Genomic DNA, 26,248 nt, shown 5'->3' on the forward strand with positions numbered 1-26,248 from the left:
TGTATTGGGTGGGAAAGGGAGGGAAAAGGAGAGTATTTATTAGAATGATTAAGGAAAAAATAAACAAGGGATTAGATACTTTAGGGGTAAATATGTGTGTCATGAAAAACATTTTTTGGATTCAAAGTATGAAAGAAGAGGAGAAAAAGATTATAATGAGAAGTATTAAAATGTATAATGTCTTTTAAGATATATTCTATTAATGTCAATGGCCTGAATCACGTAATCAAAAGGAAAAAAGTATTAACATTTCTAAAAAAGCAAAATGCGGATATTTACTGTCTACAGGAGACCCATCTTAGTATAAAGGAATCACAGAAACTATCGGGAGGGTGGGTAAAAGAATGTTTTTTTGCTCCATCAGAGGGTAAAAAAGCAGGGGTAACAATTCTTATAAATAGAAAATGTATGGCCAAGATTAAGGTAAAAAATTCAGATCCACATGGAAGATGGATACATATTGATATAGGTATGGGAAATGATACCCTGACGTTGTTCAATATATATGCCCCTAATTCGAATCAATCAGAATTTTTTTAAAAATTACAGAATATGTTGTTACCACTGGCTGCTTCTAATTTAGTGGTGGCTGGAGATTTTAATGCTGTAATGGATCCATTATTGGATAAAAAACCAGGTAAAAGTATAAAATCTTTAGGTCTAGATAATTTGGTTCAATCATGTGATTTGAAAGATATATGGCATATTCTTCATTTTAATGATCAGGAATTTTCATTTTGTTCACAGGTTCATAAATCATTTTCAAGAATAGATTATATTTTTGTTTCAACAAATAAAGTGCAACAGGTGATTAAAGCTTCCATAGATCCTATTATTATTTCGGATCATGCGGGAGTATGGATAGAATTACAATTAGATCAATTAGAGAATGGTAGACCTCTTTGGAGATTTGATAATGCATTGCTTGTGGATGACAAATTTTTGGAAAATTTTAAAACACAAATTAACGATTTCTTTCAAATAAATTTAGTGGAGGATACATCTATAGAGAACGTATGGGATGCATTTAAAGCAACTATGAGGGGTAATATTATATCATATTCAGCTTTTATTAGGAAACAGATTAAAATACAATATATAGAATTAGAAAAAGAAATAAAAATATTAGAAGCTAAATTGGTAAGTAAATGGGAATATGAAGTTTTGCAAGCTCTTTTGAAAGCAAAAGGTAAATATAATGAATTAACTTCAAAAATGATAAGAAGAGATTTGTTTTCCAAACAAACAGTGTATTATGGAAATTCTAATAAGGCGGGGAGATTATTGGCAAATTATCTTAAAGCAAAAAAAAGAAGAACTAATATTAATGGAATAAAAGACGATAATGGGATAATAACAAATCAAACAAATATAATATTAAAACAATTTTTAAAATTTTATAAGGACCTGTATTCTTCCGAGCCTTATTTGGAGAGACAAAAAGATGGGAAAAATTTTTTAGATTTAATTAATGGACCTAAGGTTCCTGATCATATAAAACGGAGTTTAGATGAACCTATATCATTAAAAGAATTAGAAACAGCATTGAGATCTCTTAGAGTTGGATCCGCTCCAGGTGGTGATGGTTATACAGTAGAATTTTATAAAACATTTCAAAATATCCTTTCCCCACATTTACTAAATTTATATCAGACACAACTTATAAAAGGTAATATTAAAGGTACTATGGCTGAATCAATAATAATTGTTTTGCCTAAGCCAAATAAAGATCCTACTTTGGTTTCAAACTACAGGCCTATATCTTTGATAAATGTTGATAATAAACTTTTGGCGAAAATTTTGGCTTGGTAAAACACCTAAAATAGCTTTAGTAACTTTGCAAAAATCAATTAAGGAGGGAGGGGTAAATTTTCCAAATTTCTATAGGTACCATCAAGCATATATTCTACGTCAGGGTATGTATTGGATCCTCCCAGAACTTAGGGATAATGCACCGGATTGGTTATATTTGGAATGGCGCCTTATGTTTCCCCTAAATTTAGTTCATCTGCCAAGTATTAACATACCTAGAAGATACAGAGAAAATAAAATATTAATGGATACTTGGAAAACGTTGAGATTTATTGATAAATTAACACCTATCCCAATAAACAAATCAACTAATCAATCTATATGGATAAACTCCAAGATCAAAATTGGCGGAGCTCAAATCCTTTGGAAGAACTGGATTATTGCAGGCATTAGATCTCTAGACGATGTTATTTCAGAAGGTAAACTGCTGGATTTTTCACAATTGCAACATAGATTTGGTCTTAATAAAACACAAAGTTTTAAATGGTTGCAATTGAAGCAGGCCATTCAGGTTGGGTTCCCTGAATGGAAAACATTAAATAATCAATATAGTTTAAAGTTCTTATGTTTTCAAGCAGACTTCCTAGGACATCAAGCCGCATTGTGGTATAAATTAATATCTGGATATTTGAATAAAAAACCAAAAAATGGTCTAAGAGACATTTGGAGCATTGAGATTGGACATCAGATTAATGCATCTCAATGGCCACTAATTTGGTCTTGGAGAATGGGATGTACAGTGTCAGCATCTATGAGACAAACTTGGTTCTTCTTATTACATAGAGCTTTTTGGACCCCTACACGTTTGCAAAAATTAGACAGTTCTAAGTCCAATAAATGCTGGCACTGTAATCTAGAACCAGGGACATTAGATCATTTATTGTATTATTGTCCCTATATTAAAACTTTTTGGAATTCAATTTGGCCACAAATTAATAAATTGATGGAAAATCATATTGCAATATCATATGACACAATATTATTTGGAATGATGATGAGGAAAAAAAGTCAAATTTCACCAGAAAATAACAAGCTTTTATTAATTATGACAGGGGTTGCCATTCAGCATATAACTAATAACTGGAAGAATTACAACAACCTAAATTATACATTTTGGTGGAATACAATATGTCATATATTCAAAATGGAAAGAACAATAGCAATACAAAGGGGGACATATACTAAATTTATAAAAATATGGGGGCCATTGGCAAAATACTGTAATGAATAAATAGTAGGATTTTTCTTCTTCTTTTCTTCTTTTAGGGATCTTTTTTATGACACACATAGAGGGGGGGTAAAGAAAATAATTTCTACATAATATATTATAATATATTATACAATATGCAATGTATGAATGAAAAGTAATAGAAGGGTGGGGGGAGGGAGAGGGGATAAAATTTATTTAGAATATATTGTATTAGATATAAAAATGTTATTGAATATTCATCAATTGTATTCTAACATGTTGTACACTTTCTATAAAATTTGAAAATTAAAAATATTATATATTAAAGTAATAAAAGGGTGGGGGGAGGGTGAGGGGGAAAATCAAATTTAGATATATAATGTATTAGATATAAAAGTGATACTATGTATTTATCAATTGTATTTTAATATTTTGTACACTTTATGTAAAATTTGAAAATAAAAAATAATGGAAAAAAAAAAATATATATTATTTTCTGATTCTAAATCTTCTGTGTTCATCCCACGCTTCTTTGAACTCAGTCACAGTTTTACTCTCCACCACCTCTCTCGGGAGCGCATTCCAGGCATCCACCACCCTCTCCGTAAAGTAGAATTTCCTAACATTGCCCCTGAATCTATCAATCTTTAATATTATTTTCTGATTCTAAATCTTCTGTGTTCATCCCACGCTTCTTTGAACTCAGTCACAGTTTTACTCTCCACCACCTCTCTCGGGAGCGCATTCCAGGCATCCACCACCCTCTCCGTAAAGTAGAATTTCCTAACATTGCCCCTGAATCTACCACCCCTCAACCTCAAATTATGTCCTCTGGTTTTACCATTTTCCTTTCTCTGGAAAAGATTTTGTTCTACGTTAATACCCTTTAAGTATTTGAACGTCTGAATCATATCTCCCCTGTCTCTCCTTTCCTCTAGGGTATACATATTCAGGGCTTCCAGTCTCTCCTCATACGTCTTCTGGCGCAAGCCTCCTATCATTTTCGTCGCCCTCCTCTGGACCGCCTCAAGTCTTCTTACGTCTTTCGCCAGATACGGTCTCCAAAACTGAACACAATACTCCAAGTGGGGCCTCACCAATGACTTGTACAGGGGCATCAACACCTTCTTCCTTCTACTGACTACGCCTCTCTTTATACAGCCCAGAATCCTTCTGGCAGCAGCCACTGCCTTGTCACACTGTTTTTTCGCCTTTAGATCTTCGGACACTATCACCCCAAGGTCCCTCTCCCCGTCCGTGCATATCAACTTCTCTCCTCCCAGCATATACGGTTCCTTCCTATTATTAATCCCCAAATGCATTACTCTGCATTTCTTTGCATTGAATTTTAGTTGCCAGGCATTAGACCATTCCTCTAACTTTTGCAGATCCTTTTTCATATTTTCCACTCCCTCTTCGGTGTTTACTCTGTTACAAATCTTGGTATCATCTGCAAAAAGGCACACTTTTCCTTCTAACCCTTCAGCAATGTCACTTACATACATATTGAACAGGATTGGCCCCAGCACCGAACCCTGAGGAACTCCACTAATCACCTTTCCTTCCTTCGAGCGACTTCCATTAACCACCACCCTCTGGCGTCTGTCCGACAGCCAGTTTCTGACCCAGTTCACCACTTTGGGTCCTAACTTCAGCCCTTCAAGTTTGTTCAACAGTCTCTTATGAGGAACTGTATCAAAGGCTTTGCTGAAATCCAAGTAAATTACATCTAGCATATGTCCTCGATCCAGCTCTCTGGTCACCCAATCAAAAAATTCAATCAGGTTCGTTTGGCACGATTTACCTTTTGTAAAGCCATGTTGCCTCGGATCCTGTAACCCATTAGATTCAAGGAAATACACTATCCTTTCTTTCAGCAACACTTCCATTATTTTTCCAACAACTGAAGTGAGGCTCACCGGCCTGTAGTTTCCTGCTTCATCCCTGTGACCACTTTTATGAATAGGGACCACATCCGCTCTCCTCCAATCCCCAGGAATCACTCCCGTCTCCAGAGATTTGTTGAACAAGTCTTTAATAGGACTCGCCAGAACCTCTCTGAGCTCCCTTAGTATCCTGGGATGGATCCCGTCTGGTCCCATCGCTTTGTCCACCTTCAGTTTTTCAAGTTGCTCATAAACACCCTCCTCCGTGAACGGCTCAGAATCTACTCCATTTTCTCATGTAACTTTGATTATGTTAACTTGAGCAGAATTGATTGTTTGGTGAGGAGTGATTGAGCACCTAGCTTATGGAATCCTACAGAGACTAAGAGAAGTTAATCAAAGGTAAAAACCTAATCTTCCATTAATCAATAAACAAAACTGTAAATCTCAATTTTTGTCTTGAATAGATTGTAAATTCTGTCAAGCAGAGATTGTCTTATATGTGTACAGTACTGTGTGCATAGATCTCATCTCGCCAGAAATTCTCAAAACTGAAAACTTACATTTCCTTCCTGTAGGGGTAAAATCATAACCTTCAGGAGATTGTCATTCTTTTGTTTTCAAACTAACAGAGCTCTGGATTGATTTACCGTTGGTTTTGAGAAGGTTAGGCCCCTTCCTTTTATTCCAGAAAGCCCTGAAAACTTTCCTGTTTACTAAACATTTTGAAAACTAAGCCATTTTAGTTTACCTATTTATGCTTATGTATTATGCTTATATTATTATTAACCAAGTTGAGCTCCTTTTGGTTGAAGACCCGGTCTATAAAACTAAGTTTTGTTTTAGTTTAGTAGCACTTTAGAAATTATTATTGATAGTAGTAGTGCATTGTAAGGCACTAATTATTCTTTGCATTTTCCCCATTTTAGAGGACAATCAGTGGTACAGAGCCACTGTTCTGGAGTACGTTTCAGATGATACTGCCTTGGTGGGCTATGTGGACTACGGGAACTGTGAAGTCATTTCAGTGTCTAGACTTCGTCCAATAATAACAAAATTCATGGAGCTGCCAATACAGGCTATAAAGTGTACATTAGCAGGTATGAAATCATATGCAAAGAAATGCTTATTTCAACAGTTCCCAAAATGTGCACTGTGGTGCTCTGAGGCTTATTTTAAGACTGGATAAACAAAGCCAGCAAAAGAGTATATAAACCAACAAGTGGGTAATTCTGTTGGGGAAAGGTCTTCAGAAAACTAAACCGTAGACTAAATCTGAAGGCTTAACAGTTATATTGGTTTAGTTGTCATTCATTAATCCTGAAAACCCCCTTTTTTATATTATATTCTGATTTTTGTGAAAATTGTTATTCTTCAGCATCTCTTCAGACTGGCACAGCAGTAATAACTCACAATGACCAGCAGGTGGAGACTGAGACATAAACTTTGGCTGTAGTACAAGTGGGCTGTGCAGTCCCCAATACACTCAGTCTGCTCTCATTCTCCAGCAGATGGTGGTAAGCTGTTGTAGTCTTCCCTGGTTTAATTTGTTTAGTGGCCTTCTGGTCCCTGCCTCTGGTGCCGGACTGAACTTGGGGGAGCTTTCGGGAGTTCTTACCTTTGCTAATCTTCTTTCTTGTAAATTCACCTTGCAAGTTCTTACCTTTGCTAATCTTCTTTCTTGTAAATTCACCTTGCAAGTTCTTACCTTTGCTAATCTTCTTTCTTGTAAATCCACCTTGCAAGATTGCCTTTCCAATTACTGGTAAGCTGGGTTTCTGTTTTCTGAACAGCCTAGGTCAGGCACCCTCTTCTGCTCATGTTTTATTTTCCTAAATTCTAGTATATTAATTTGATTTTTGGCACGAGTCTTGCCATAGTACGGCAGATTCACCCTGCGGGGACATCCTTCGGCGGCAGATTGCAGACTTTATATATAAAACTAGTCTTATAACCCGTTACATTAACGGGTGCTAGAATATATGTGTGTGTCTGTCTTTATTTCTTTCTCTCTCTCCTTAGCCGCTTTCTTTCTGTCTTTCTTTTTCCTTGGCTGTCCATCACCACCCCTTGCCTGCTCCCCCTGTCCATTGTCCCTTCCTTTTACGTCCCCTGTGTCCACTCTCCTTATGCAGCAGCAGCCCTTCTCCCTTTGTTTTACCTCCCCCCTGTCCAGCAGCACCTCTTTCCTTCTCCCCCTGTCCAACATTAGGCCTCCGTTCCTTTTTCTTCACCCCCCCTGTCCATCAGCACCTCTTTCCTTCTCCCCCTGTCTTCAGTAGGCGTCCCTTCCTTTTTCTCCCCCCCTCCTCCTTCTTATCCCTATGATACACTTACCTTGCTCTGCCCCTGATCAGAGGTTTCCGACAGCTGCCCAGTTGCACCCATTGGAAAAGTTCCCTCTGCCGCATCCCGCATCCCTCCTGACGTGACTCCCGCTGTCTTTCTTTCTGTCTGTCTCTGTCCCTGGCCCCCTTTGTCTGTCTTTCTTTTTGTGTATCTCCCTGCCCCTGTGTCTTTCTTCTTTCTTTCTGTCTCCCTTCCTCCCTCTGTCTGTCCGAAGCAGCATTCCCTCCCCCTCCATTTCCCTCCCCCCACACCAGTTCCCTGTGCACCTGCCCCTGTGACTTTCTTCTTTTCTTTCTATCTCCCTCCCTCTGTCTGAATGTCCAAAGCAGCATTCCCTCCCCATCCATTTCCCTCCCCCCACACCAGTTCCCTGTGCAGCAGCATTAGCGTTTCCTCTACCCCCCTTTCCCTTCCCGCGGTCCCGACTACAAACGCGGTCCCGAGTCCTTTGCCGCCGCCCCCTTCCCTTCCCGCGGGCCCGACTACACATGGCGATTCAAGCAGCGTGTGCAGCAGTCTTCACACGCTGCTTCGGGTCCTTCTACTGCCCTGATTTACTCTGGCACGTCCCTGATGACATCATCAGAAACGTGGCAGAGCAAATCAGGGCAGTAGAAGGGCCCGAAGCAGCGTGTGAAGACTGCTGCACATGCTGCTTAAATCGCCAGTCGGGCCCGCGGGAAGGGGAGGCGGCAAAGGATTAATGTCCCGGGCAGCGTAAAGTTGCTGGGCTCTTTGGTGGGGGGCACTGAGCGGGCGCCATCCCTCTCCTCCCAGACCCCCCCCCCGCTGGAGGAACGGAGTTCGGCGGATAGCTGCGTTCCTGGCTTGTGGAGGTGATCGGAGCTGGTGACGTGTAAGCACGTATGTGCACTCCTGCGACCACAGACCTACTGATCACGGAAGCACGCAAATAGGAGTGCGCATGTGCGGCTAGCCTTTTATTATATAGGATTGTCTGCTTCTGGGGAGTTCCCTGTCACTGCAGTAAACTTGCAGGTCAGATCGGGGCTCTGGGACTAGGAGCTAACTCACCCTGAGTTTGTCCACTAAGGGGTAGAGTGCAGGTTGCGCAGTTTCGTGGAGGTGTGCCCGGGATTGGGACTGGATTGCGTACCTTCCCTGATTGTTCTGGAGGTCTGGATATTAAGATGGGTATAGAGAGGGCTCATTCAAAAGCAAAGGTTCTAGACTTTTATAAAATTTACTTTGTTCGGATGGGGGTTTACGTAAAGGAATTGTCTGGGTAGGAACGTCTGGAAGGAGTGGAAATGCAGTGGACAAAACTGAAAGCGATTGTAAGGGCGACAAACCTTTTTGTGAGGCAAGTAAATAAAAGTGAGAGGAAAAGAAGGGCCGCTTTGGTTCTAAAAAGTAGTAGCTGAGAAAGTAAGGAATAAGAGGTTAGCTTTCATAAACTGCAAAAGATCGCAAAAAGAGGAAGACAGGCAAAAATATCTGGAAAAGTTGAGAGGCTTGTCCGTGTAGTCAGGAAAGCAAAGATGCAAATGTAAGAAAAAATAGCTGACACGGTAAAACGGGGAGACAAGACATTTTTTAGATATATTAGTGATAGGAAGAAGTGCAAAAGTGGCATTGTGAGACTCAAAGGTGAAGGGGAGGAATATGTAGAAGCTGATAAAGAAAAGGATGAATTGCTTAACAAATATTTCTGTTCTGTGTTCACGGGTGAAGCGCCGGGAACGGGACCGCAGAAGACAAACGTGAATAGGGATGGAGAAGTAATAGACCCTGATCGAATTTCAGAGGATTGTGTTCGTGAAGAGCTAGCTAAAATGAAGGTACACAAAGCGATGGGGCCGGATGGTGTACATCGAGGGTGTTGAAGGAACTTAGGGAAGTTCTGATAGCTCCTCTGACCTTTTCAATGAGTCTCTAGATTCGGGAGTGGTACCAGAGGACTGGCGAAGGGCAAATGTCCCTCTCCACAAAAGTGGAAGTAAGGAAGAAGTAGGGAATTACAGGCCGTTAAGTCTGACTTCTGTGGTAAGCAAATTAATGGAAACACTTTTTACAAGTTCAAATGTTATTTCCTGATGCACTTTTGTTGTAAGTTGTTAAAATGAATAAAGAAATAAGAAAAAAGAAATTTTCATTCACTTTTATTGTCTCTTCCAGCGCATTCTTTATCCAAATACCTAAATATATATATATATTTTTTAATATTTAGGTATTTGGATAAAGAATACGCTGGAAGAGACAATGAAAGTGAATGAAATTTTTTTTTTTTAATAATTCTTTATTCATTTTAACAACTTACAACAAGTGCATCAGGAAATAACATTTGAACTTGTAAACATCACTTGATTATCTATCATTATCAACTTAGAACATAGAAATAAAGAAATAGACGGCAGATAAGGGCCACGGCCCATCTAGTCTGCCCACCGCAATGACCCTCCCCCACCTAACTCAATGAATAGATCCCACATGTCTATCCCATTTGGCCTTAAAATCAGGCACGCTGCTGGCCTCAGTGACCTGAAGTGGAAGATTATTCCAGCGGTCAACCACTCTTTCAGTGAAAAAGAATTTCCTGGTGTCACTGTGCAGTTTCCCTCCCCTGATTTTCCACGGGTGCCCCCTGGTTGCCGTGGGACCCTTGAGAAGGAAAATATCTTCTTCCACTTCGATGCGACCCGTGAGATACTTGAACGTCTCGATCATGTCTCCCCTCTCTGCGTTCCTCGAGTGAGTAGAGCTGTAATTTATCCAGCCTTTCCTCGTACGGGAGATCCTTGAGACCCGCGATCATCCGGGTGGACAATCTCTGGACCGACTCTAGTCTCAGCACATCTTTTCGGTAATGCGGCCTCCAAAATTGCTCACAGTACTCCAGGTGCGGTCTCACCATTGATCTATACAATGGCATAATGACTTCAGGCTTACCGCTGACGAAACTCCTGCGTATGCAACCTATGATTTGCCTTGCTTTGGAGGAAGCTTGCTCCACTTGATTGGCAGCCTTCATGTCCTCACTGACGATCACCCCTAGGTCACGTTCTGCTTCAGTTCTTGTTAGGATCTCGCCATTTAGGGTGTAAGTCTTGCATGGATTTTGGCTGCCCAGGTGCATGACTTTGCATTTTTTGGCATTGAAGCTGAGTTGCCAGGACCTAGACCAGCGCTCCAGTAGTAGTAGGTCGTGCATCATGTTGTCGGGCATTGAATTTTTGTCTGTTGTACTCTTGGTCACTACATTGCTTAGTTTGGTGTCATCAGCGAATAATGTTATTTTACCTCTGAGCCCTTCTGCCAAGTCTCTTATGTAGATGTTGAACAGGATTGGGCCCAGGACGGAGCCCTGTGGCACTCCACTGATCACCTTCGTCATTTCGGAGGGGGTGCCATTCACCACTACCCTCTGAAACCTATCCTCAAGCCAGTTCCCAATCCATTTCGTCAACGTGTCACCCAATCCTATAGAACTCATCTTGCTCAGCAACCTGCGGTGTGGTACGCTATCGAATGCTTTGCTGAAGTCCAGGTATACGATGTCCAGGGACTCCCCCAACATCCAGCTTTCTCGTCACCCAGTCAAAGAAGCCGATCAGGTTGGATTGGCAGGATCTCCCCTTAGTAAATCCATGTTGACGGGGATCCCGCAGATTCTCCTCGTTCATGATCGTATCCAATCGGCGTTTGATTAGAGTTTCCATTAGTTTGCTCACTATTGATGTGAGACTCACCGGTCTGTAGTTTGCTGTCTCCATCTTGGAGCCTTTCTTATGAAGTGGAATGACGTTAGCCATTTTCCAGTCCAACGGGACGTTACCTGTACTAAGGGAGAGATTGAAGAGCGCGGATGGCGGTTCCGCCAAGACATCACACAACTCCCTGAGCACCCTGGGGTGTAGGTTGTCAGGCCCTATTGCCTTGTTAACCTTGAGCTTTGACAGCTTGCAGTAGACACTGCTGGGCGTAAACTCGAAATTACTAAACGGATCAGCTGGGTCAACCCTTGTCTGCAGCTGAGGACCAAGTCCCGGCGCCTCGCGGGTGAAGACTGAGCAGAAGTATTCATTTAACAGTTGGGCTTTTTCCGAGTCTGTTTCTGCATAGTCTCCCTCTGGTTTCCTGAGGCGTACTATCCCATCTGAGTTCTTGTTCCTGTCACTGATATACCTGAAAAAGGATTTATCTCCTTTCTTTATGTTCCTTGCTAAAGACTCCTCCATGCGGAATTTGGCCTCCCTAACTGCTGTTTTGACTGCTTTTGACTTGGCCAGATAGATTTCCCTGGAGTCCTGTTTCCCTGATTGTTTGTAAGAGATGAATGCTTTTTTCTTCTCCTTGATGAGGTCCGAGATCTCCGCAGAGAACCACTGTGGCTTATTGTTCCTACTCCGTTTACTTACCGATTTAACATAGCGGTTTGTTGCTTCCTGTATGGTGGCTTTCATAGTTTAATCAACTCCAATTTTTCCAATTAAATATTATTTGTTGTATGGCGACTCTTGTCATAATAAGATAATTAAAATGAGGGGATAGGGATGGGTGGGAGGGATGATTTTTTGATATATTAATAGAATGTATATTGTATAATATAATATAAATGAATATTTTTGATGTGATAGGGATGGGAGGGGAGGTTAACTTTCATGAAAGTCAGTTGATGATAATAGTAATGCAAGTGTTGTTTTTTCAATTCAAATGTTATTCCTTGATACACTTGATGTAAGTTGTAAAATGAATAAAAATTATAAACAGAATAAGTAAAAGCTTATTATTTTTTGAAGAAATTTGACTCTTCGCCCTTATTGACTTGCCAAATAATATAGTATCATATGATAGAGCCACCGGATTTTCTAACAAACAATTTATTTGGTCCCATATTGATTTCCAAAAAGCCAAAATGAAAAGACAATAAAATAAAAGATAATCTAAAGTCCCTACTTCGAAATAACAGTACCAACACCTATTAGTCTTAGAGCTATCTAATTTTTGTAAACGAACAGGGGTCCAGAATGCTGTATGTTACTGTTCTTCAACTGCCGGTCTGCAGGAAATTTCTGCCGGTCTGCGCAAGTTTGGCAAGATTAAAGTGATCATAGGTCCGTTTTCAGACCTCCTGTCCCGTTGTCCCCACACACAGCTTTGGGATAGCGGGACAGGCGATCATTTCCTGTCCCTCCCTCCTTCCTTTCCCTGGGCCCCCTTCTCTTACCGCCCTGCCGCTGCTGCTAAAGCCGACAGGAAGTCTTCTTTCTGATGTCAATTCTGACGTCGGAGAAGACGTTCTGGGCCAGCCAATCACTGCCTGGTTGGCCCAGATTCTCGGAGAGAACGGGAACCCGAAGGCCTTGAGCATGCGCAGATGCTCAAGTCCCAGCGCGAAGAAGAAGGCAGATCTTCGGGCACCAGCACCGGCATGTCCTGTGCGTTGGTGCTGGTGCCAAATGGGGGTAAGGAATGTGATTGGGTGAGTGCTTTGGGCATGCCGGATCGCTGTGCAGGGGAGGGTGCGACGCGAGCAGGGGGTGCCGGATCGCGGGGGGGGGGGGGGGGGGGGAGGTTCTGCTGCGCTCGTAAATTAAGGCAAGCTCGGTTTCCGAGGCGCCGATTTTGCGAATGTTTTGCTCGTCTTGCAAAACACTCAGAAACTGGTGCACTCATAAACCGAGGTAACACTGTACTTGTGATCTGTTGTATGGTGACTCCTGTTATAATCATTACAGTGTTCTCCCCAGGGCCTTTCAGCCGGGCGCTCCGCCCAGCTAATTTAGATGAGCGCCCGGCTGTAATCTCGATGGCAATCCTGCTGCTGCTGCTGCTGCTGCCTTCTGCTCAATATTTAAAAAAAAACAAACTTCTCACCGGTTTGGAGATTTACCGGGCTGACTCGGCACAGCTTGAATCGCAGGAGCCTGACTTTTTTTTTTTTTTTTTAGTTTTTAACGCCAGCAAGCGACTTGAACCCATGCTCCGGGGCTCTAACATGTGAATGCTGCTTCTCTCCGAAACCGGAAGTCATGTCTCAAGGGGGGAAGAGAAGGGAAGTCGGCATGCACACGCCCCGGAGCATGGGTTCGCTATAGGAGACAGGTCAGCTTACATCTTGCTCTTGATTGCTTCGGGCTTTCCTCACTGCCGGGTCCTGCCCAGTGTTCCCTCTAAGGTGAGCGCATGAGCGATCGCTCACTATTTTCAGTGGCGTCGCTCATGCTTCTTCTGGTGTCGCTCACTCGAGCGGAGGTGAGAGGAAGCGGCGGCGGTGGCGGTCTGCCCTGCTCGCCTAAGATGCAGCAGCGGCGACTCCTTTCATGATCACCGCAATCAGTGGCGTATTAAGTGGGGGGCGGTCCGCCCCTTGGTCTCATTGGTGTAACGCCGGTTCTGCAGCTCCGGACTTCCCCACACCTGCCCCCCCTTCGGATCGCTATTATTTAAAATGTTATAGCGGCGGCGCTGTATCCATCAGTGGAGACGTCTAACCTCGGCCTGCCCCGGAACTCTTACTGCAACAGTGACTTCCTGTTCCTGCCTAGACGGGCGGCTGCTGCAGTAAGAGTTCCGGGGCAGGCCGAGGTTAGACGTCTCCACTGATGGATACAGCTCCGCGGCTATAACATTTAAAATAATAGCGATCCGAAGGGGGGGGGAAGGTGCGGGGAAGTACGGAGCTGCAGGAACGACGTTAGAGGGAGTAAGAGTTGATGGTGCCGCAGGGTCCCACGGGGGGGAAGGGAGGAAGGAAGAAGAGGAACCGAAGCATGGCAATTGTGGGGAAGTCCAGAGCTGCAGGGAAGAGTGTTGCGGTACCCAGCTGGAGGGAGAAGGAAGATGAGGAAGGGAATGAAAGGAGATGCCAGGGCTTGGAGGGTAGGAGGAAGGTATGCCAGACTAAGGGAAAAGGAAGGAGGAGATGTGAGAGCATGGAGGGGGAGCGAAAGATGGAAGAAAAGGAAAGGAGAGAGATGCCAGAAAATCAGGGAAGGGGAGATACCAGACTATGGGATGCAAAGGAAAGAAAGGAGAAGAGAGAGATGCCAGAGCATAGGGGTTGCGGTGGTGACAGAGAGAAAAAAATGGAGAGGTGGCAGAGCTGACTGGCTTTGGGGGTGGGCAAAATCTGGAAGGCAGTGGGGGCACAAAGGACATGGGAAGGAGGCACTGGGGGCACTATGGACACGGGAAGGAGGCACTGGGGGCACTAAGGACATGGGAAGGAAGGAGGGAGGGAATAGAAAGGGACAATTGTTGGGCCTGAGTGCAGAAAGAAAGAAAGGATACACAGTCAATTAATAGATGTCCCCTTTTGATGAAAAAAATAAATGATCACGTTACCACTGACTTACTTTATCTTCAGCAGAGTCAGCATCCGCGCTAAGGTGCAGTAAGGTCCCGCGATGACTCGTCTGCTGGCTCTGCTCTGGAAGAAGTAAGTTACGTCGGAGGGGGTGGACCCGGCAGAAGCAGTCATTGCAGGACTTTGCCGCAACTCCCTGCGTCTGCCGGGTCCACCCCCTGCAATGTAACTTACTTCTTCCAGAGCAAAGCCAGCAGACGAGTCATCGCGGGCCCTTCCAGCATGCGGCTGCTGAGTCCGCTCTAGAGCAAGTACATCAGAGTGGGGTGGATTGGCAGCAGGCAGCTACAATCATCGCTGGACCTTGCTGCATGAAGGGAGAGAAAGGAGCAGGACTGCTGGAATGGAAGAGTGGTGGAGGGAAAGAAAGGGGGCAGGGTGGTATGGAAGGATGGTGCTGATGGAATTGATCTACAGAGAAAGGGGAGAGACATAAGGGGGAAGGATATTGGAGGGAAAGAAAGGGAGAAGATGCTGATTGAAGAGGGGTGGATGGAGGGAGAAAGGGCAGACATTGGATGGTAGTAGGGAGCCTATGCTGGATGGAAGTGCAGATGGGAGAGATAAGGGAGCAAATGTCAGAAGGAAATGGGAGGAGAGAAAGAGGGGAGCAGATGCTGGATGATAAGTGGACAGAGAGAGGAGAAGGTACTAGATGGAAGGGTTGGAGAAAGAGGGTACATGATGGAAGGAGGGGATAAATAAAAGGAGGACACATGATGGGGAGAAAAGAATTGAGTTAGGGAAACACTGGAGGGGTGAGGGAAAGAGGTGGCAAGCTTTAGGTAGACAGTAAAAAAGGACATTGATGAGAGGGTAGTAAGAACATAATCTAGACAGATGCAGAAAATAAATTGAAAAGGGAAATGAGGGAAAAAAGGGAAAGGGATTGCAGAGGAGAGGTGTGGGAGAGGGAAGGCGAGGAGAGAGATGCCAGACCAATGGGGGTGAAAGGAGAGATGGAAGGGGGAGGCATACAGTTTCTGGAAGGGGCATAGAAGGAGAGAAGATGCCATATAGGGGAAGAGAGACGGCAGACAGTGGATGGAAGGAAGAGAGTTACAAGAAGATGAGGAAAGCAGAAACCACAGAAGACAAAGGTAGAAAAAAATTTCTATTTATTTATTGCTTTAGGAGACATGTGTCACTGTTTCTGTGAAGCATTGTATGCAGAGTCCAGCTTCTTGCTGGTTCAATTTAACCTTTGTCTATGTATTTTTATTTTATCCCCCCTTTTACAAAACTGTGAAGCGTTTTTTAGCACCAGCCGTGGTGGTAGCAGCTCTGATGCTCAGAATTTTATGAGCATCAGAGCTGTTACCTTCGTAGCTAAAATCCACACTACAGTTTTGTAAAAGAGGGAGGGGTTAGTTTGTGATTACATATTCCATACTAGGCGAAGGTGTGTTCTGTGTGTTCGAAAGACATGGTTTTCTGTTAGGATTGACGGTGTAGGATTGATCTGTGCTGGTCTGGCTTGTTTAGTTTTACAATGGGTGTATTGATGTACTGTTCACTGCAATATGTAAGATGCTGCATTTTCCTAGGTACTTATGTGTGACGTGTGGCTTGTTACTAAAAATCATGTTTTTCGTACAGATGGGGGGGGTGCCAAAAAATGATGGGCCCCGGGTGTTACTGCTTTCCTCATCTTCTTGTAACTCTCTTCCTTCCATCCACTGTCTGCCGTCTCTCTTCCCCTATATGGCATCTTCTCTCCTTCTATGCCCCTTCCAGAAACTGTATGCCTCCCCCTTCCATCTCTCCTTTCACCCCCATTGGTCTGGCATCTCTCTCCTCGCCTTTTTTGCACACACCTCATCAATCCTTAGAGGGAACATTGGACTCCTGCCTACTTTCTGTTTCCGTGAAGGCAGGACCTGGCAATGAGGAAGGCCCGAAGCAAGCGAGAGCAGCGAGTTGTAAGCTTCCCTCCGTTGCTGACTTATGGAAGTTAGGTCAGCGATAGAAGGAAGCTTACAACTTGCCTTAGTCCAGCCCTGCACAACATGCGGCCCAAAACGGATCTCACTGCCGATATGGCTCTCACTCCGCTCTCCTTTGAAGATCAGCTCAGGAGGCAAGATTTAGCCCGACATCAGATGAACATTAAAGGGCATCTGAGCAGATTGAGGAGAACATGTCCTGTTTTTCCATGCCTAAAATACTACCTTGTCTAATGTAATCTCTGATCAGATCCTTAAGAGCAATGCAACTATGTATGCTGGACAGTCTCCTCCAGTAAACAGAGCTTTAAAGCCTGCAGCCATACAGAACCAGATGGTCAAAGGGCTCCGAAGTGTAGTATTGCCAAGGGATCTGTCTCACAAGTTTCTGCTGCTGGCAGATGTAAATACAGCACAAGAAATAGAGACTTGTAGCATTCTGTGTGGAAAGCTGATGCATAATGAATTTACTATTACCCATATAATAGTGCCAAAGCAGTCTGCTGGACCAGACTACAGTACAGTGATATGGAGAATGTGGAAGAATTATTCAGTGTTCAAGATCAATATGATCTCCTCACAGAAGAAAGACGGAGAGAAAGAGAGACGCCTGGACCAAAGGGGAAAGACAGGAGGCAGATACTGGAGAGGGGGGAGAGAAGGGAAGGAGATAGAGATGTCAGACCATGGGGTGGAGTGGGAAGGAAGGAAGGAAAGGAGAAGAGAGAGATGCCAGAGTATAGGGGAAGGGTGGAGACAAAAAAATGGAGAGAGGGTTGAAGCTGAAATAAATCATGTACAAAGGAGAGAAAGGGCACAGGATATAGAGTTTATTGAAGGGACATAGAAAGAGGGAAGATACCATATGGAACAGAGAGAGGGCAGACACTGGATGGAAAAGGCAGAAAGGGTGGACAGTGGATGCAAGGGGCAGAGATAGGGTGGACAGTAGATGGAAGGGGTAGAGAGAGAGAGGGCAGAGGCAGGGTGGAAGAGGCAAAGAGAGAGGACAGATGTTGCATGGAAGGGAGACGAGGACAAATGCTAAATAGAAAGAAGAGAGTGAAGAGAAGATGACTAAAGCAGAAACGACAAAAGGTAGAAAAAAATATTTTTGTTGCTTTACGTAGAATCAAGTAGTATTGTAACTGTATTGATTAAAATTTATCAATAGGAAATGGAAATAAGGCAATTTTGGGGGGGAATAAACCCCTTTCCTCAGGTCAGGACAGGATACCATAACAGCTGTATACTGTACTGTCTTGAAGAAAGATTTGTCCTCTGAAAGCTAATTGAAAAATGGATTAGTCCAATAAAATGGTATTTTCATATTTCTCATTATTTTATTTCTATTTGTTAATTTGTAAAGTGGTGACTGTTATGTAGAAGATTTTTTTCAAATTTACATCTACTGTCTTTATATTTTGCACAGTATTAGGGGACATGTGTCACTGTTTCTATGGTGTTGCATTGTATGCAGAGTCTGGTTTCTTTGTTCAGTTTAACTTTTGTCTACATATTTCTATTTTTAGTTTGTGATTATTCTATATTGGGCGAGGGTATATCTGTGTTTTGTGTGTATGAAAAGGACATGGTTTTCTGTTAGCATCGACTACGGGATCAATTGACTGTGTAGGATCTGGTTTGTTTAGTTTTACAATGCGTGTGTTGGTGCTATCGTGCTCACTGCAGTGTTTAAGATGCTGCCTTTTCCTAGATGCACCCTTATTGTGTGACTCATGGATTATTACTAAAAAATATCTTTTTTTATATAGAGGAGGGTTTGTTAAAAAAATGATTAGCACTGGCTGTCGTATATACTAGGTACACCACTGGATTTAATGACCCTATTCTATCTTTACTGTTGACATAGGTGTTGTCCCCCCAACACACAGACACACCCATTATAAAGAATTAAATTAAAGTTGTATTATCATCAAGCAGCTTTCAAATGACATTATAAGCAAATAAAAATAAAATATTTTTTATACATTGCTAATTATTACCTGCATCTTTACCTATACTGTTTTGCCCTTAGCTCTTACTTTGCAGTATAGTAAAATAAAAAAGAAGCAGATAAAGATCAATCACACAGGTGCCCTTCAAGGCTCAGTAACACCTCTGCATAAATTATGTGGAAGAGGTCTGGAAGTGGGGATAGCATCCATTTCATATCCTCAGTGAGACCTCAGGAAGGAACCTAGTGATCAAAACATTATTAGAGGTGTTGTACAGCCATTTCTTGTATGACTGGATGAGCTATATTTATCTTTTTTTTTTTAGTTGTTTAAATTCATGCAGAAATAAATGGTTAGATTGAACCTAATGACTTCATTAACGCATTTCCCTTTTTTAAACCTCTATACTATTTGAAAGAGGGTGAATATCTAATTATTCACTTCTAGAATTGGATACTTCTTAAATTTAGTAAAGTGTCAAACCTTAAAAAAGGAAGTCATATCGAGCATTGGAAAATAATAATAATTAACTAATAAAAATAGTATACATTTAATTTTCCCCACTACCAAATTTCCCCACCCCGCCCACCCAGCTACTTTTTCATGCCACCCGGCTGGAAAAAATTTCTGGGGAGAACACTGCATTAAAAGTTTATTGTTCTTTGATGAAATTTGGCTCTTTGTTCTCATTGACATACCGAATGAAATCATATCATAGGATAATGCCACATGATTCTCCAATAAACAATTTGGGGCCAAATTGATTTCCAAGGGACAATAAAATAGTAAATGATCTGGAATCCCTGCTTCAAGATTACAGTGCCAGCATCTATTAGACTTAGAGCTATCTAACTTTTATAATCGAACTGGGGTCCAAAATGCTCTATGCAGAGAACCCCTCCTGAATAGCTTGCTTCAGTTGCAACCATCTAAAACTTTGTGATTTTTAAAAAAAAAATCTTTATTCATTTTCAAGTCTTACAACAAGTGTATAATATTCAATCAGAAAAATTTTTAAACAAATCACTTGACAATCTTACTTATAATCCTTAAAATCTATATATATAAAATCGGAGGTATGTATGTGTGTGTGTATGTGCCGCGATCACGCAAAAACGGCTTGACCGATTTGAATGAAACTTGGTATGCAGATCCCTCACTACCTGGGATGATATGTTCTGGGGGTCTCGCGGCCCACCTGCACACGTGGGCGGAGCTACAAACAGAAAATTAGATTTCACCCATTCATGTCAATGGAAACAATGTAAAAAGCTGCCATTCTCACTGTAATTCAAAAACGGCTTGACCGATTTGAACGAAACTTGGTATGCAGATCCCTCACTACCTGGGGTGATATGTTCTGGGGGTCTCGCGGCCCACCTGCACACGTGGGCGGAGCTACAAACAGAAAATCAGATTTCACCCATTCATGTCAATGGAAAAAATGTAAAAAGCTGCCATTCTCACAGTAATTCAAAAACGGCTTGACCGATTTGACCGAAACTTGGTATGCAGATCCCTCACTACCTGGGGTGATATGTTCTGGGGGTCTCGTGGCCCACCTGCACACGTGAGCGGAGCTACAAACAGAAAATCAGATTTCACCCATTCATGTCAATGGAAAAAATGTAAAAAGCTGCCATTCTCACAGTAATTCAAAAACGGCTTGACCGATTTGAACGAAACTTGGTATGCAGATCCCTCACTACCTGGGGTGATATGTTCTGGGGGTCTCGCGGCTCACCTGCACACGTGGGCAGAGCTACAAACAGAAAATTAGATTTCACCCATTCATGTCAATGGAAACAATGTAAAAAGCTGCCATTCTCACTGTAATTCAAAAACGGCTTGACCGATTTGAACGAAATTTGGTATGCAGATCCCTCACTACCTGGGGTGATATGTTCTGGGGGTCTCGCGGCCCACCTGCACACGTGGGCAGAGCTACAAACAGAAAATCAGATTTCACCCATTCATGTCAATGGAAAATATGTAAAAAGGTGCCATTCTCACAGTAATTCAAAAACGGCTTGACCGATTTGAACGAAACTTGGTATGCAGATCCCTCACTACCTGGGGTGATATGTTCTGGGGGTCTCGCGGCCCACAACTCTATGTTGCTTGCTCAAGGGTGGGTTCACCCAAGAATTTATATGTTCTTGCTCCAGGAGGTGAAACTAAAATTGTTGTTTATAATCACGTTTTGCGTTAGTTGTATTGTATTCATTTTGTCAAATATTTCACATTATAATTTGAATATTGTACTTTTTATTAAGCTGTAAAAAAATAATTTCATTCACCACTATAAAGTATCTTTATTTGAATCCATTTACAGTGTTATTGCTATAATTAAATACCCGTGCAACGCCGGGGCATCAGCTAGTATATAAATATAAAAGAATCCCTTCCCACCCACCCATTTATTAATACTAAAACAATTAACAATTATTATCTTTCCCAATCCCACCCCCCCTATATCTTATCTAATACCAAGGTGTTTAAGATGTCTTTTCATTAGAATAAGTAATCAATGGCCCCCAAATCTTTTAAACTTATGATAATTTCCTTGTTGCATGGCAAGCACCCTCTCCATTTTGTAAATATGACATACTGAATTCCACCAAAAGGTGTAATTAAGTTTAGTATAATCTTTCCAGTTTCCAGTAATCTGTTGAATGGCAACCCCTGTCAATATTAATACAAGTTTATTATTATTTGCAGAAATTGGGCTTTTGAATCTCATAGATGTACCAAATTATACTTTGTGATTTATTAAGGCCATATTTATGTTGCAACTGAAAAAATCAAGCGGTTTACCATTTGAAATAACATCAGTTAAAATCCATATACCTGCAATAATCTAATGCTTCCAAACGACTTTAATTCCGCCAATTTGAATCTTGAAGTTTAGCCAAATCGTTTGATTTGTTGACTTATGAATTGGGATAGGTGTTAAATTACTAACAAAGTGTAATGTTTTCCATGTATCCATTAATATTCTATTCTCTTTATATACTCTAGGCATCTTAATACTGAGAACATGACATAAATGTAAAGGGAACATGAGTCACCATTCCAACCATAGCCAATCTGGAGTATCTTCCATGAGCTCTGGGAGGACCCAATACATACCCTGGCGTAAAATATAGGCTTGATGATACCTATAAAAATTGGGAAAATTTACCCCACCCTCCATAATTGGTTTTTGTAAAGATTGTGGATATCCAAAAGTTTGGAAGGAAAGAGGAGGTTTTGCTGTTGGGAGATTTCAACCTGCCGGATGCGGACTGGAATGTTCCGTCTGCGGAATCGGAAAGAAGTAGGGAGATTGTGGATGCCTTTCAAGAGGCTCTGCTCAGACAAATGGTGACGGAACCCACAAGGGAAAAAGCGATATTGGATCTGGTCCTCACAAATGGAGAGAGTATCTCTAATGTTCGAGTGGGTGCTCACCTGGGTAGTAGCGATCATCAAATGGTTTGGTTTGATATAACGGCTAAAGTGGAGAGCGGCCGCACGATACTTAAAGTCCTAGATTTCAAACGTACGGACTTTAATGCTATGGGAGAGTACCTGAAGAAAGAGCTGTTAGGATGGGAGGACATAACAGAAGTGGAAAGACAGTGGTCTAAGCTGAAAGGAGCGATAAAAATGGCTACGGACCTTTATGTGAAGAAAATCAATAAAAACAAAAGAAAAAGGAAGCCGATATGGTTCTCCAACCTAGTGGCTGAGAAAATAAAGGCGAAAGAGTTGGCGTTTGTGAAATATAAAAAAAACCAAGACGAGTAGAGCAGAAAGGACTACAGGGTGAAACTGAAAGAAGCCAAGAGAGAGATACGTCTGGCGAAAGCATAGGCGGAAGAACAAATGGCTAAAAATGTAAAAAAGGGAGACAAAAATTTTTTCAGATATATTAGTGAAAGGAGGAAGATGAAAAAAGGAATTGCTAGGCTAAAAGATGCTGGGAACCAATATGTGGAAAGTGATGTGGAGAAAGCGAATGTGCTAAACAAATACTTCTGTTCTGTGTTCACAGAAGAAAATCCTGGAGAAGGACCGAGATTGTCTAGCAAAGTTACACGGGAAAATGGAGTAGATTCTGCGCCGTTCACGGAGGAGGGTGTTTATGAGCAACTTGAAAAACTGAAGGTGGACAAAGCGATGGGACCAGACGGGATCCATCCCAGGATACTAAGGGAGCTCAGAGAGGTTCTGGCGAGTCCTATTAAAGACTTGTTCAACAAATCTCTGGAGACGGGAGTGATTCCTGGGGATTGGAGGAGAGCGGATGTGGTCCCTATTCATAAAAGTGGTCACAGGGATGAAGCAGGAAACTACAGGCCGGTGAGCCTCTTCAGTTGTTGGAAAAATAATGGAAGTTTTGCTGAAAGAAAGGATTGTGTACTTCCTTGAATCTAATGGGTTACAGGATCCGAGGCAACATGGCTTTACAAAAGGTAAATCGTGCCAAACGAACCTGATTGAATTTTTTGATTGGGTGACCAGAGAGTTGGATCGAGGACATATGCTAGATGTAATTTACTTGGATTTCAGCAAAGCCTTTGATACAAACTTGAAGGGCTGAAGTTAGGACCCAAAGTGGTGAACTGGGTCAGAAACTGACTGTCGGACAGACAGTTAGTGGTTAATGGAAGTCGTTCGAAGGAAGGAAAGGTGAGTAGTGGAGTCCCTCAGGGATCAGTGCTGGGGCCAATCCTGTTCAATATGTTTGTGAGTGACATTGCTGAAGGGATAGAAGGAAAAGTGTGCCTTTTTGCAGATGATACCAAGATTTGTAACAGAGTAGACACCGAAGAGGGAGTGGAAAAGATGAAAGACGATCTGCAAAAGTTAGAGGAATGGTCAAATGTCTGGCAACTAAAATTCAATGCAAAGAAATGCAGAGTAATGCATTTGGGGATTAATAATAGGAAGGAACCGTATATGCTGGGAGGAGAGAAGCTGATATGCACGGACGGGGAGAGGGACCTTGGGGTGATAGTGTCCGAAGATCTAAAGGTGAAAAAACAGTGTGACAAGGCAGTGGCTGCTGCCAGAAGGATGCTGGGCTGTATAAAGAGAGGCGTAGTCAGTAGAAGGAAGAAGGTGTTGATGCCCCTGTACAGGTCATTGGTAAGGCCCCACTTGGAATATTGTGTTCAATTTTGGAGATCGTATCTGGCGAAGGACGTAAGAAGACTTGAGGCGGTCCAGAGGAGGGCGACGAAAATGATAGGAGGCTTGCGCCAGAAGACGTATGAGGAGAGACTGGAAGCCCTGAATATGTATACCCTAGAGGAAAGGAGAGACAGGGGAGATATGATTCAGACGTTCAAATACTTGAAAGGTATTAACGTAGAACAAAATCTTTTTCAGAGAAAGGAAAATGGTAAAACCAGAGGACATAATTTGAGGTTGAGGGGTGGTAGATTCAAGAACAATGTTAGGAAATTCTACTTTACGGAGAGGGTGGTGGATGCCTGGAATGTGCTCCCGAGAGAGGTGGTGGAGAGTAAAACTGTGACTGAGTTCAAAGAAGCGTGGGATGAACACAAAGAGTCTAGAATCAAAAAATAAGATTAAATATTGAACTAAGGCCAGTACTGGGCAGACTTGAACGGTTTGTGTCTGTATATGGCCGTTTGGTGGAGGATGGGCTGGGGAGGGCTTCAATGGCTGGGAGGGTATAGATGGGCTGGAGTAAGTCTTAACAGAGATTTCGGCAGTTGGAACCCAAGCACAGTACCGGGTAAAGCTTTGGATTCTTGCCCAGAAATAGCTAAGAAGAAAAAATTAAAAAATTAAAATTGAATCAGGTTGGGCAGACTGGATGGACCATTCGGGTCTTTATCTGCCATCATCTACTATGTTACTATGTTAATTCTAGGCATTTTACCCAGCCAAATATATTTTGTAAGAATACGATTTAATTTTTTATAAAAGGACCCTTGAAAAAACCTGGTATCATACTCATCTGATAACAAACCACAGGCAATATCATCAATTTGACTGTTTGAACTCTCCCCTACCAAGAATGATGTAAAGGATTCCATTGCTGACACATTTCTGTAACCTTTTTTAACAAAAATTTTTCATTCTCTTTCATTGTGTCCTCCAGCGTATTTTTAATCCAAATTCCTAAATATTTTAATCCATCTTCCTACCATATAAATGAGAATGAGTCAAACAAGCCCTTTGTACAATGCACATTAAGTGGAAGAATTTCTAATTTACTCCAATTTACCTTATATCCTGAAAATTTTCCAAATATCTCTATCAACTCAAGCAAGCATGGAATGGTAATTTCTGGATTTCTTAAATGAAGCAGTATATCTGCATATGCTGAGATTTTATATTCTCGATCTGTATGAGGAATACCCTGCATCCCCTTCACTTGTTGAATAGCTAATAACAAGGGTTCTAATACAATATCTAAAAGCAAAGGAGAAAATGGACAGCCTTGTCTAACCCCCCTCTGCAAGTTAAGATGCTCTGATAAATTATTAATATACAATCTTGCAGCAGGGGAGCTATATAATATTTGAATCATTTCTATAAATCCTGAACCTATGCCAAACCATTCTAATGCCTGACACATGAAAGTCCATTCCACCAGATCAAAGCTTTTTCTGCATCCAAAGATACAGAGAAAGCTGGATCATTCATGACTTTTGTTAAATTTAACATATGAAAAGCCAATCTGATATTATTAGATGAATGCCTCTTAGCAACAAATCCAGTTTGGTGCATATCAATAATAAAAGGGAGAGTCTTGGCTAAACATAAAGCCAATGTTTTAGCTAGAAGTTTTCCATTTACATTACATTACATTACATTAGTGATTTCTATTCTGCCTTTACCTTGCGGTTCAAGGTGGATTACATAAGAATTGTTATGATCTTAAGAAGTACATATTGATATAATATTAAGATATACTTACATTGATTAACGAGATAGGCCTGTAATTTGAAACCAAAGTTGGATCTTTATTTGGCTTTGGCAAAACTATAGTTAATGATTCTGCCATAGTACCTATAATGCAACCCTTAGTTAGTTGAGACTGATATAAATTTAATAAATGAGGTAATAGGGTAATTTGGAATGATTTATAAAACTCTACTGTGAAACCATCACCACCTGGAGCGGATCCAACTCTAAGAGATTTCAACATTGTTTCTAATTCTTTTAAGAACATAAGAACATAAGCAGTGCCTCCACCGGGTCAGACCATAGGTCCATCCTGCCCGGCAGTCCGCTCCCGTGGCGGCCCAAACAGGTCACGACCTGTCTGAATCCTAGAAGGGGCCCCTTTGCCACCTTGGTTTCCCATTTGTCCTATCTTCCCATTGAAGTCCTAACCCTCTGGTCTTGCACATGCACGACCTGTTGTGTTTCTGTACTTATTACCTGGTTAGCTTTCTACCTATGTTACATCCCAGCACCTCTCTCAGTATCCCACAATCCCTTTATCCCTCAGGAATCTGTCCAATCCCTGTTTGAATCCCTGTACCGTACTCTGCCTGATCACCTCCTCCGGTAGCGCATTCCAGGTGTCCACGACCCTTTGGGTAAAAAAAAACTTCCTTGCATTTGTTTTGAACCTATCTCCCTTCAGTTTCTCCGAATGCCCCCTCGTGCCTGTTGACCCCTTCAGCCTGAAGAATCTCTCCCTGTCCACCCTCTCTATGCCCCTCATGATCTTAAAGGTCTCTATCATATCTCCCCTGAGCCTCCTTTTTTCCAGAGAGAAGAGCCCCAGCCTATCCAACCTCTCG

At 42.0% G+C, this 26,248-nt stretch overlaps 1 protein-coding gene across 5 annotated transcripts in view; it reads left to right on the top strand.

The window, feature by feature from the left end:
* TDRD1 (tudor domain containing 1) overlaps positions 1-26,248 on the top strand; it is a 613,801-nt gene that overhangs the window by 321,304 nt on the left and 266,249 nt on the right. For all 5 annotated transcript variants that reach the window (XM_033943145.1, XM_033943144.1, XM_033943148.1 and 2 more), the window contains one exon: positions 5,817-5,987. In XM_033943145.1, coding sequence (XP_033799036.1) covers positions 5,817-5,987 — 171 coding nt within the window. The remainder of the gene's footprint in view (positions 1-5,816; positions 5,988-26,248) is intronic.

The sequence above is a fragment of the Geotrypetes seraphini genome, chromosome 4, assembly GCF_902459505.1.
Source record: "Geotrypetes seraphini chromosome 4, aGeoSer1.1, whole genome shotgun sequence".
NCBI classification, from domain to species: domain Eukaryota; kingdom Metazoa; phylum Chordata; class Amphibia; order Gymnophiona; family Dermophiidae; genus Geotrypetes; species Geotrypetes seraphini.